The sequence below is a fragment of the Lucilia sericata genome, unplaced genomic scaffold (genome assembly GCF_015586225.1).
Source record: "Lucilia sericata isolate MDLA Ls3-8-SP2 unplaced genomic scaffold, ASM1558622v1 Contig000252F_arrow, whole genome shotgun sequence".
NCBI lineage: Eukaryota > Metazoa > Arthropoda > Insecta > Diptera > Calliphoridae > Lucilia > Lucilia sericata.
This window is the reverse complement of record NW_023994278.1, coordinates 261,368-273,669: the sequence shown is the minus strand read 5'-3', so window position 1 is coordinate 273,669 and position 12,302 is coordinate 261,368. Positions and strand designations below refer to the sequence as shown.

Sequence of the window (12,302 nt, the reverse complement as noted above, 5' to 3'; positions counted from 1 at the left end):
AAAATGATATATAAGTGCTATCGGACGATCTTGTGCACGATAAAAACCTATATAGAACTTTAAGTTGGAAGTGTAGAAATCGGATGGCATACATTTTTTTCCGGATTTCATCGTTCTAGGGTGTGTACTACAACAACAAACTTTTTTTTTACAAAAAAGTTACTATAGCCGTATATATAAAATGATATATAACTGCTATCGGACGATCTTGTGCACGATAAAAACCTATATAGAACTTTAAGTTGGAAGTGTAGAAATCGGATGGCATACATTTTTTTCCGGATTTCATCGTTCTAGGGTGTGTACTACAACAACAAACTTTTTTTTACAAAAAATGTTACTATAGCCGTATATATAAAATGATATATAACTGCTATCGGACGATCTTGTGCACGATAAAAACCTATATAGAACTTTAAGTTGGAAGTGTAGAAATCGGATGGCATACATTTTTTTCCGGATTTCATCGTTCTAGGGTGTGTACTACAACAACAAACTTTTTTTTTACAAAAAATGTAACTATGGCCGTATATATAAAATGATATATAACTGCTATCGGACGATCTTGTGCACGATAAAAACATATATAGAACTTTAAGTTGGAAGTGTAGAAATCGGATGACATACATTTTTTTCCGGATTTCATCGTTCTAGGGTGTGTACTACAACAACAAACTTTTTTTTTACAAAAAATGTTACTATAGCCGTATATATAAAATGATATATAACTGCTATCGGACGATCTTGTGCACGATAAAAACCTATATAGAACTTTAAGTTGGAAGTGTAGAAATCGGATGGCATACATTTTTTTCCGGATTTCATCGTTCTAGGGTGTGTACTACAACAACAAACTTTTTTTTTACAAAAAATGTAACTATGGCCGTATATATAAAATGATATATAACTGCTATCGGACGATCTTGTGCACGATAAAAACCTATATAGAACTTTAAGTTGGAAGTGTAGAAATCGGATGGCATACATTTTTTTCCGGATTTCATCGTTCTAGGGTGTGTACTACAACAACAAACTTTTTTTTTACAAAAAATGTTACTATGGCCGTATATATAAAATGATATATAAGTGCTATCGGACGATCTTGTGCACGATAAAAACCTATATAGAACTTTAAGTTGGAAGTGTAGAAATCGGATGGCATACATTTTTTTCCGGATTTCATCGTTCTAGGGTGTGTACTACAACAACAAACTTTTTTTTTACAAAAAATGTTACTATAGCCGTATATATAAAATGATATATAACTGCTATCGGACGATCTTGTGCACGATAAAAACCTATATAGAACTTTAAGTTGGAAGTGTAGAAATCGGATGGCATACATTTTTTTCCGGATTTCATCGTTCTAGGGTGTGTACTACAACAACAAACTTTTTTTTTACAAAAAATGTTACTATAGCCGTATATATAAAATGATATATAACTGCTATCGGACGATCTTGTGCACGATAAAAACCTATATAGAACTTTAAGTTGGAAGTGTAGAAATCGGATGGCATACATTTTTTTCCGGATTTCATCGTTCTAGGGTGTGTACTACAACAACAAACTTTTTTTTTACAAAAAATGTAACTATGGCCGTATATATAAAATGATATATAACTGCTATCGGACGATCTTGTGCACGATAAAAACCTATATAGAACTTTAAGTTGGAAGTGTAGAAATCGGATGACATACATTTTTTTCCGGATTTCATCGTTCTAGGGTGTGTACTACAACAACAAACTTTTTTTTTACAAAAAATGTTACTATAGCCGTATATATAAAATGATATATAACTGCTATCGGACGATCTTGTGCACGATAAAAACCTATATAGAACTTTAAGTTGGAAGTGTAGAAATCGGATGGCATACATTTTTTTCCGGATTTCATCGTTCTAGGGTGTGTACTACAACAACAAACTTTTTTTTTACAAAAAATGTAACTATGGCCGTATATATAAAATGATATATAACTGCTATCGGACGATCTTGTGCACGATAAAAACCTATATAGAACTTTAAGTTGGAAGTGTAGAAATCGGATGGCATACATTTTTTTCCGGATTTCATCGTTCTAGGGTGTGTACTACAACAACAAACTTTTTTTTACAAAAAATGTTACTATGGTCAGTATATATAAAATGATATATAACTGCTATCGGACGATCTTGTGCACGATAAAAACCTATATAGAACTTTAAGTTGGAAGTGTAGAAATCGGATGGCATACATTTTTTTCCGGATTTCATCGTTCTAGGGTGTGTACTACAACAACAAACTTTTTTTTTACAAAAAATGTTACTATAGCCGTATATATAAAATGATATATAACTGCTATCGGACGATCTTGTGCACGATAAAAACCTATATAGAACTTTAAGTTGGAAGTGTAGAAATCGGATGGCATACATTTTTTTCCGGATTTCATCGTTCTAGGGTGTGTACTACAACAACAAACTTTTTTTTTACAAAAAATGTTACTATAGCCGTATATATAAAATGATATATAACTGCTATCGGACGATCTTGTGCACGATAAAAACCTATATAGAACTTTAAGTTGGAAGTGTAGAAATCGGATGGCATACATTTTTTTCCGGATTTCATCGTTCTAGGGTGTGTACTACAACAACAAACTTTTTTTTTACAAAAAATGTAACTATGGCCGTATATATAAAATGATATATAACTGCTATCGGACGATCTTGTGCACGATAAAAACCTATATAGAACTTTAAGTTGGAAGTGTAGAAATCGGATGACATACATTTTTTTCCGGATTTCATCGTTCTAGGGTGTGTACTACAACAACAAACTTTTTTTTTACAAAAAATGTTACTATAGCCGTATATATAAAATGATATATAACTGCTATCGGACGATCTTGTGCACGATAAAAACCTATATAGAACTTTAAGTTGGAAGTGTAGAAATCGGATGGCATACATTTTTTTCCGGATTTCATCGTTCTAGGGTGTGTACTACAACAACAAACTTTTTTTTTACAAAAAATGTTACTATAGCCGTATATATAAAATGATATATAACTGCTATCGGACGATCTTGTGCACGATAAAAACCTATATAGAACTTTAAGTTGGAAGTGTGGAAATCGGATGGCATACATTTTTTTCCAGATTTCATCGTTCTAGGGTGTGTACTACAACAACAAACTTTTTTTTTACAAAAAATGTTACTATGGCCGTATATATAAAATGATATATAACTGCTATCGGACGATCTTGTGCACGATAAAAACCTATATAGAACTTTAAGTTGGAAGTGTAGAAATCGGATGGCATACATTATTTTCCGGATTTCATCGTTCTAGGGGGTGTACTACAACAACAAACTTTTTTTTTTACAAAAAATGTTATTATGGAAGTATATATAAATTGATATATAACTGCTATCGGACGATCTTGTGCACGATAAAGACCTATATAGAATATTAAGTTGGAAGTGTAGAAATCGGATGGCATACATTTTTTTCCGGATTTCATCGTTCTAGGGTGTGTATTACAACAACAAACTTTTTTTTTACAAAAAATTTTACTATGGCCGTATATATTAAATGATATATAACTGCTATCGGACGATCTTGTGCACGATAAAGACCTATATAGAACTTTAAGTTGGAAGTGTAGAAATCGGATGACATACATATTTTTCCGGATTTCATCGTTCTAGGGTGTGTACTACAACAACAAACTTTTTTTTTACAAAAAATGTTATTATGGAAGTATATACAAATTGATATATAACTGCTATCGGACGATCTTGTGCACGATAAAAACCTAAATAGAACTTTAAGTTGGAAGTGTAGAAATCGGATGGCATACATTTTTTCCGGATTTCATCGTTCTAGGGTGTGTACTACAACAACAAACTTTTTTTTTACAAAAAATGTTATTATGGAAGTATATATAAATTGATATATAACTGCTATCGGACGATCTTGTGCACGATAAAAACCTATATAGAACTTTAAGTTGGAAGTGTAGAAATCGGATGACATACATTTTTTTCCGGATTTCATCGTTCTAGGGTGTGTACTACAACAACAAACTTTTTTTTACAAAAAATGTTACTATGGCCGTATATATAAAATGATATATAACTGCTATCGGACGATCTTGTGCACGATAAAACCCTATATAGAACTTTAAGTTGGAAGTGTAGAAATCGGATGGCGTACATTTTTTTCCGGATTTCATCGTTCTAGGGTGTGTTCTACAACAACAAACTTTTTTTTACAAAAATGTTATTATGGAAGTATATATTAAATGATATATAACTGCTATCGGACGATCTTGTGCACGATAAAAACCTATATAGAACTTTAAGTTGGAAGTGTAGAAATCGGATGACATACATTTTTTTCCGGATTTCATCGTTCTAGGGTGTGTACTACAACAACAAACTTTTTTTTACAAAAATGTTACTATGGCCGTATATATAAAATGATATATAACTGCTATCGGACGATCTTGTGCACGATAAAAACCTATATAGAACTTTAAGTTGGAGGTGTAGAAATCGGATGGCATACATTTTTTTCGGATTTCATCGTTCTAGGGTGTGTACTACAACAACAAACTTTTTTTTACATAGTTTTATTATGGAAATATATAGAAAATTATATATAACTTTAAGTTGGAAGTGTAGAAATCGGATGGCATATATTTTTTTCCTGATTTCATCGTGCTAGGGTGTGTACTACAACAAACTTTTTTTGACAAAAAATTTTATTATGGAAGTATATAGAAAATTATATATAACTGCTATCGGACGATCTTGTGCACGATAAAAATCTATATAGAACTTTAAGTTGGAAATATACAAATCGGATGGCATAATTTGTTTTGTGGAGTTCATCGTTCTAGGGTGTGTACTACAGCAACAAACTTTTTTTACAAAAATGTGACTATATCCGTATATAGAAAATTATACATAACTGCTATCGGAAGATCTTGTGCACGATAAAAACATATATAGAACTTTAAGTTGGAAGTGTAGAAATCGGATGGCATAATCTGTTTGAGATTTTAGGTAGGGTCAACTGTGGACCGACCCTTACAAAATTCAACAGATAAATTTTGTTTCATATAAAAGTTGTTGTCGAATTTTATAGCTATTTTTTTAAGCCAGTTATGAGTGGTAGTAATTTCCCGAGGTGGACCTTATATCGGGGATAGGTTAAATTATGGACCGATCCCCTTAAATTTGACAAAACGATGTTGACTCCTTGTTTATTATTGGAGTTAATATCTTTTTCTGAAGGGGAACTTATATGGGGGTAGGGTCAATTTTGAACCAACCCAGAAAGGTTTTGGATCATATAAATCTTGTAAAATAATTTCCTGATCCTCATAAAATTTGGCAAAAAGATTTTAGTTCCTATAAAACTTGTTTTTGTCGTTCTTCTTCGCTATACTGGAATATTGAAGCTCAATAATAAACTCCATCAACTAAAAATATTTTGGCAAATATTGGCTAAGATCCTAGTCTATACTTTTATGGATTTTAGACCAATATTTCGGTGTAAAAGTTCCTTGGCTCCTTGATGAGTTTATCGTATACCGATATTGTCCATTTTCAATAACAAACTCAATCTTAGACTGTAATAAGATCCCAGCATATACTTTTATGGATATTAGACCAATATTTCAATGTGTTACAAACGGTGTAAAATGTTCCTTGACACCCAGATGGGTTGTGTCTTCCAAGTGGTGATTTAGCGATCTTGAAAGTTACGGAACTAATAGGGAATCACATTGTTCGCCGGTCTCTGGTAAGATTTTAGGTTGATAGTCATGCTGCATTTAAAGCATTAATATGTCATAGCTGTATTCTTGCATAGTCGTAGAATGAAGAAAAGATCGAAGTATTATTATGAGACCGTTTACAATAAGGCTGTGTTGGGTACCAGGACCCTGCAATATACACAAATGAGGTATCTGGCGAACTGATACGATGAGGCTCGAATCTTGTCCCATATGAACGGAACAAGAAGTTAAATCCACCCCTTTTTCATTTTTTAGGTTGATCTCCGATGGATTCCGTGACTCTTTCAACCAGTCATGGCATATAGAATGAATTGCACATTATATATGGCCGTTTTAAAAATACTTGATTCTAATGAAACCGGGATTATTATTGGGTTAGATGGTGTACACCAAGAACACTTGCACTGGCTATAAAACATTATTAAAATACATAAATTTTTCTTAGCACAAAATAAATATGTCTAGTAATTTGTTTTTTTTTTTTCATTTGTTTACGTTTTTACAGAAACTCACCACACAACAATCAAAAACAGCTGTTAGGGTTTGCTGTTTTATCAAAAGGTTGTTTTATTAACGGGTATCGAAAAATCGACTTTTCATAAAATGCAAAAGTCGAAAAGTCGACTTTTAACTTACTGCAAAAAGGAGAAAAGTCGACTTTTCGTTTCAACTATAGAACCCTACTGAGAGCACAGTTTTGAAATGAATGAAAAAACTCTAGCAAGTTTCAAAGTTTTTTTCATTTTTAAAATTTTAAATGTGCAATTTTGGACCTACATATGTTTAGGTATATTATACCGAAATGTATCAAAACATTTACATATTTTAAATGGCTAAAATACTAGGCTTTCATTTCAGTTTCATCGATTCTTAAAAATGTTTGAGTTGCTCATATAGTTATTCTAAACTGCATTATCAGTATTATTCCTGCCTTGCAACCTATTTGGGTTAAAACATGTGGCAAGGCACTCTCTGAAATTAATAGCATATGTAAATGCAATTGGAACCGCAGTCGACAAAACAATTTTTGGTTTTGCTTAACTAAAATTTTATGTACCTTTACTTGATAGCTCTAATGACTCTACATCACAAAAATATTAGGAAATTATTGTCAGCTGGGACATAAAGAAAAAATTCAGATAAGCAATTTTACTGGCTATTTATTGCCTCCATACAAAAACTATACAAACTCATAGTCGTTAGTGGTTGTGGTCGCAATTGGAAATTGAAAACAATATAATCTGTACGAAATAAAATCCAACATAAAATTAAAAGTAAACAAATAAACTAATACAAAATGCTAAATTCATAATAACAATAGATTTAAAAAAGTGATAGACTAATTACATATCCGCAAGGATTCACATGTTTAAAACATAATAAATTGAATGAGATGAATGTATATTCAATAATCACATGGAATATATTGATCAGATGAAATGAGGTTTCGGAGAATTATCCTTGTCGTAAGCGTGTTGTTAGCAACTATAATTTTATATTTGATACATCATCGATATAACGCGCTGACTAAATCTTCACGTACACTTATTGTTCCAGCGGCCAATAGCCTTACAAAGTATTTTTATTTTCAAAAACCAAAAAATCTAGAAAATTTTTAAACTAATAAATGCTTTTATATTTTATATTAGAATAGCCCGTCCAACTTATTACATAGCAGTGGTAGCTTGTGGTCAACGCCTGCAGGAAACGTTGGTTATGATAAAGTCAGCCCTGCTGTTCAATCAATCGAAAGATAAATTGCATTTCTTAATATTTGCTGAAGATCAGTTGCAGTCTAGTTTTAATGAAAAGCTCAGTGACTGGCGCTCATTAAAAAAGGAGGAATTTAATTTTGAATTATTTCCTCTTCAGTTTCCCTTAAACGGCGAATGGAAGACGTTATTTAAACCATGTGCTGCTCAAAGATTGTTCCTTCCGGTAAGTGAAATATTAGCTAAATAATTAATCTTGATGGTTATTGATAACAATACATTTTAGAGTATTTTACAATCAGTTGAATCTATACTGTATGTGGATACAGACATATTATTTTTATCTCCAGTTGGGGATGTTTGGAAGTATTTTGGTAGATTTAATGACACTCAAATTGCTGCTTTGACGCCCGAACATGAAGATCCCAACATCGGTTGGTACAATAGATTTGCACGTCATCCATATTACGGTCCATTAGGTGTAAACTCAGGCGTAATGCTAATGAATCTAACACGCATGCGACAATTTAAATGGGAAGAACACGTATTGCCAATACATAAGGAATATAAATTGCGAATTACTTGGGGAGACCAAGATATAATTAATATACTCTTTTATTACCATCCAGGTATTTCTTGTAACTCTTCAATATTTGCATAGTTTTCACTAAGAAATAATACTATTATCTTTCTTCTCTTTTAGAAAAACTCTTTATAATGCCTTGTGAATACAATTACCGTCCAGACCATTGTATGTACATGAGTATTTGCAATGCTTCTGTGGAAGGCATTAAAATTATGCACGGCAATCGCGGTTATTTTCATTCCAATAAGCAACCGTTATTTCGTGCTGCCTTCGAAGCTATCGAAAGTTTTCAATTAGGCTCAAATCCATATAGTGAATTTCTGGTACCTTTACAGGACGCATTACAGAATCCTATAGTTACTGAATCAAATTGTGGAAAAGTATCAAAGGAACTTGTACTTCTTGCTAATAATATATTTAAGAACGAATATTATTATGATACATAACGTGAGAAATATGCGTTTTACATTAATTTCATAGCTCAATGTTAGTTACATTGTTTTAGAAATATTTTCTAAATACACATTACATTTTAATATTAATGTATTATAATTTTATACATTCCAACACATGTGTATAAAAAAGACATATCGCTTAAGGTATTTTCAGACTACAATACTGAGTATTAACACACTTCAAATTAAAAATATTATGAAAATAATTCGCATTTTCAAAAAATCAATCCGAAAAATACATTTTATGTTTACACTATAATATTTGTAATATTTTTTATCCAATTTTCAATTATTTATGCACTTTTCGTTCTTATTTTTAATGTATTTTACACTTTTTGTTTGTTTTCTATTGTATTTATAAAATACATACCGAATACGTTGGAAAATAAAAAGTTTTTGAATTGTTTTAAAAAATTTATGAATACCGACCGTATGCCAAAAAAATCAGTAATATTTCTGAAAATCAAATTACAAATTATATTTAGACTAGTAAATTGTATTATGATAGAAACATTTTTGACAAGTATTAATACTCAGTATTGTAGTCTGAAAATACCTTTACTTGCCTAAATGGGTACTAACTCAAAAAAAAAAAAAAAAAAAAAAACATTCTTCGATTAAAATGATTTTTAAAATTTTACGTCTTTTTATATCTACAAATCGTCACCTAAAACGCAAACGGCCCTATCAAATATTTTTAAATTTTACAACGTTATTTATTTGTAGTAAATAAACAAAACGTTTAATAGTAAAACCTATCATTTGTTATGATAGTTGACAATGGCGTATATAACAAGTAAGAGTGTTATATTCGTCTGTGCCGAATCTTGTATACCCACCATCAAATCATTGCCAAAAAGGAATGCTTCCTTATAAATAAACTTTGACATTTAAGAATCGATGCTTTTGTTATTATCAAAACAATTTTCTCATTTATTACATCTATGTATAGGGAAATTTTTGTCGAATTTTGTCGCTGTCCTTGTATTTTTAAGGTAGCAAAAGCGTTAAAATTATTTTCTGAGGGGACGTTTGGTAATTATGGACCGATCCTCGTCAAATTTTCTATAACGATTTTAGTTTAGGCTAGTAATGAGCGTTAAAGCCATTTTCCGAAGGGAACCGTATATGGAGGTAGGATAAATTATGGACCGATCGTTATAAAATTTTACAAAGCGATTTAGGTTTCTATATAATAAGTTTATGTCGAATTTCATCGCTATAGATGCTTCTTTTAGACAATTATGAACCTTAAAGCCATTTTCTGAAGGGGACCTTATATGGGGGGTAGGGTCAATTATGGACCGATCCTTATAAAATTTTACAATGATATTAAAGTTTCTATAAAATATGTTCGTGTCGAATTTCTATAGATGCTTATTTTAGACCATTCTGAGCGTCAAAGTATTTTTCTGAAGGGGACCTTATATGGGGAGTAGGGTCAATTATGAACCGATCCATATACAATTTTACAAAGCGATTTAGGTTCCTATAAAATATGTTCATCTCGAATTTCATCGCTATAGATGCTTCTTTTGGACAGTTATGAGCGTTAAAGTCATTTTCTGAAGGGGGCCTTATATGGGGGGTAGGGTCAATTATGGACCGATTCTTATAAAATTTTACAATGATATTAAGATTCCAAAAAATATGTTTAAGTCGAATTTGATCGCTATAGCTGCTTTTTTTAGTCAGTTATGAGCGTTAATGTCGTTTTCTGAGGGGGACCTTATATGGGGGATAGGGTCAATTATGGACCGATTCTTATAAAATTTTACAATAATATTAAGGTTCCAAAAAAATATGTTTAAGTCGAATTTCATCGCTATAGCTGCTCTTTTTAGTCAGTTATGAGCGTTAATGTCATTTTCTGTGGGGGACCTTATATGGGGGATAGGGTCAATTATAGACCGATCCTTATAAAATTTTACAATGATATTAAGGTTCCTAAAAAATATGTATATGTCGAATTTCATCGCTATGGCTGCTTTTTTTTAGTCAGTTATGAGCGTTAAAGTCATTTTCTGAGGGGGTCCTTATATGGGGGATGGGGTCAATTATGGACCGATCCTTATAAAATTTTACAATGATATTAAGGTTCCTAAAAAATATATATATATGTCGAATTTCATTGCTATACCTGCTTTTTTTAGTCAGTTATGAGCGTTAATGTCATTTTCTGAGGGGGACCTTAAATGGGGGATAGGGTCAATTATGGACCGATCCTTATAAAATTTTACAATGATACTAAGATTCCTAAAAAATATGTTTATGTCGAATTTCATCGCTTAGCTTCTTCTTTTAGTCAGTTATGAGCGTTAATGTCATTTTCTGAGGGGGGCCTTATATGGGGGCTAGGCGAAATCGTGGACCGATATTGCCCATTTTCAATACCAAACAAACTGCATCAATATAAAATATTTGTGCAAAATTTCAGCTCGCTAGCTGCTTCCGTTTGGACTCTATCGTGTTTTCAACAGACGGACAGACAGACGGACAGACGGACGGACATGGCTAGATCGTCTTAGAATTTAATGAGGATCCAGAATATATATACTTTTGTGGGTCTTAGATGAATATTTCGATGTGTTACAAACGGAATGACAAAAACAATATACCTCCCATCTTTTTTGATGGTGGGTATAAAAATGGATAAATTGGACTCTTTACCTTCAATATTTAAATATTTTTGTAGACAGGGCTTTTTGTTTTTGTCAATAAAATCGATCATTTTGGTCGCAGGAGTCGAATTTTTGGTGTGGACATTTGTTTTGATGCAATACATTTGAATCGACAATAAAATCGATTTCGAATTTTTGGTTAGTTAGGGCTGTTTGCGTCTTAGGTAACGATATATAATATTAAATAAATTTTACAAATTTTACTCAGAAGAATAAAACCTAGGACATAGTATGTATATGACTGTTATTAGTATGTATCTTTGTCCAGGGTAATCAAGAAAAAATCATTCTCACACAAAAAATAATTGAAATTTTTTAAGATAAATCTATCTAAATATGTAATTTCAGCACTTTAATGAACACGAGAAAAATTAAAAATATTTTTTTGGAATGATCCTCACTTCCCTATCAGTGATTGAAAATCCTGACCTCTGTATAATTTTTCAAAAATAAAATATTTTAGATTTTTTCGAAATGGGTCTCAAAAATTCCGTAATTTTAGGCTGATTACGGGAAAAATAATTTTAAAATTTTTGGTCAACAAAATGATTTTTAGTGGGCTGGAGAGCCATATTATTTTCGGTTTTTATAGAAATTGTCGTAATTTTTAGCTCATAAAGAAAAATTTTTTAAAAATAGTTTGGCATTTGGTTAAGTCGAAAAGATTGCAAAAATTATTTTTTGAACATATGGTACTGAGATCAAGATTTTCAATCGCAGGAAGGGAACTGAGCACCTTTTCAAAAAAATTGTTTTTTATTTTTCTCGTATTTAGTACATTAAAACGCATCGTTTTAGAGGTATTCCTCCTAAAAAGTGGACCACGGGACACTCTAATATATATAGTATAATAAGTATTATAAAACCCAATAAAGTATTTTTTTAATGGCATGTGTTGTAAATAAAAAACAATTTATATAAAAAATGCGATTAAATTTTCTTTTAGCCAAATTAAAAGGCAAAAAATTTGCTATAGAAAAGATGTATAGAAGTTAATTCAATTACAAAATATCACTAGTTGTCTATTATGAACTAGCCCACTTAAACCTATTTCTCCTGATTGTAACATTA

At 31.4% G+C, this 12,302-nt stretch overlaps 1 protein-coding gene across 1 annotated transcript; it reads left to right on the top strand.

Annotated features, from left to right (window-relative positions):
• Positions 1 to 6,805: 6,805 nt before the first annotated feature.
• On the top strand, positions 6,806 to 8,550 carry LOC119602772 (glucoside xylosyltransferase 1). Its single transcript, XM_037954465.1, has 4 exons — positions 6,806 to 7,373; positions 7,447 to 7,735; positions 7,796 to 8,138; positions 8,213 to 8,550. Exons 1-4 carry the CDS (start codon positions 7,237 to 7,239, stop codon positions 8,539 to 8,541), a joined length of 1,098 nt encoding a protein of 365 aa, XP_037810393.1. The 5' UTR covers positions 6,806 to 7,236; the 3' UTR covers positions 8,542 to 8,550.
• The last annotated feature ends 3,752 nt before the right edge of the window (positions 8,551 to 12,302 follow it).

What these genes read in the sequence shown, in the direction of transcription:
- LOC119602772 (XM_037954465.1), top strand. Translation starts at nt 7,237, where the DNA reads ATGAGGTTTCGGAGAATTATCCTTGTCGTAAGCGTGTTGTTAGCAACT. An exon ending in GCGGCCAATAGCCTTACAAA is followed by an intron (nt 7,374 to 7,446) that starts GTATTTTTATTT and finishes ATTTTATATTAG; the next exon opens with AATAGCCCGTCCAACTTATT. An exon ending in CTCAAAGATTGTTCCTTCCG is followed by an intron (nt 7,736 to 7,795) that starts GTAAGTGAAATA and finishes AATACATTTTAG; the next exon opens with AGTATTTTACAATCAGTTGA.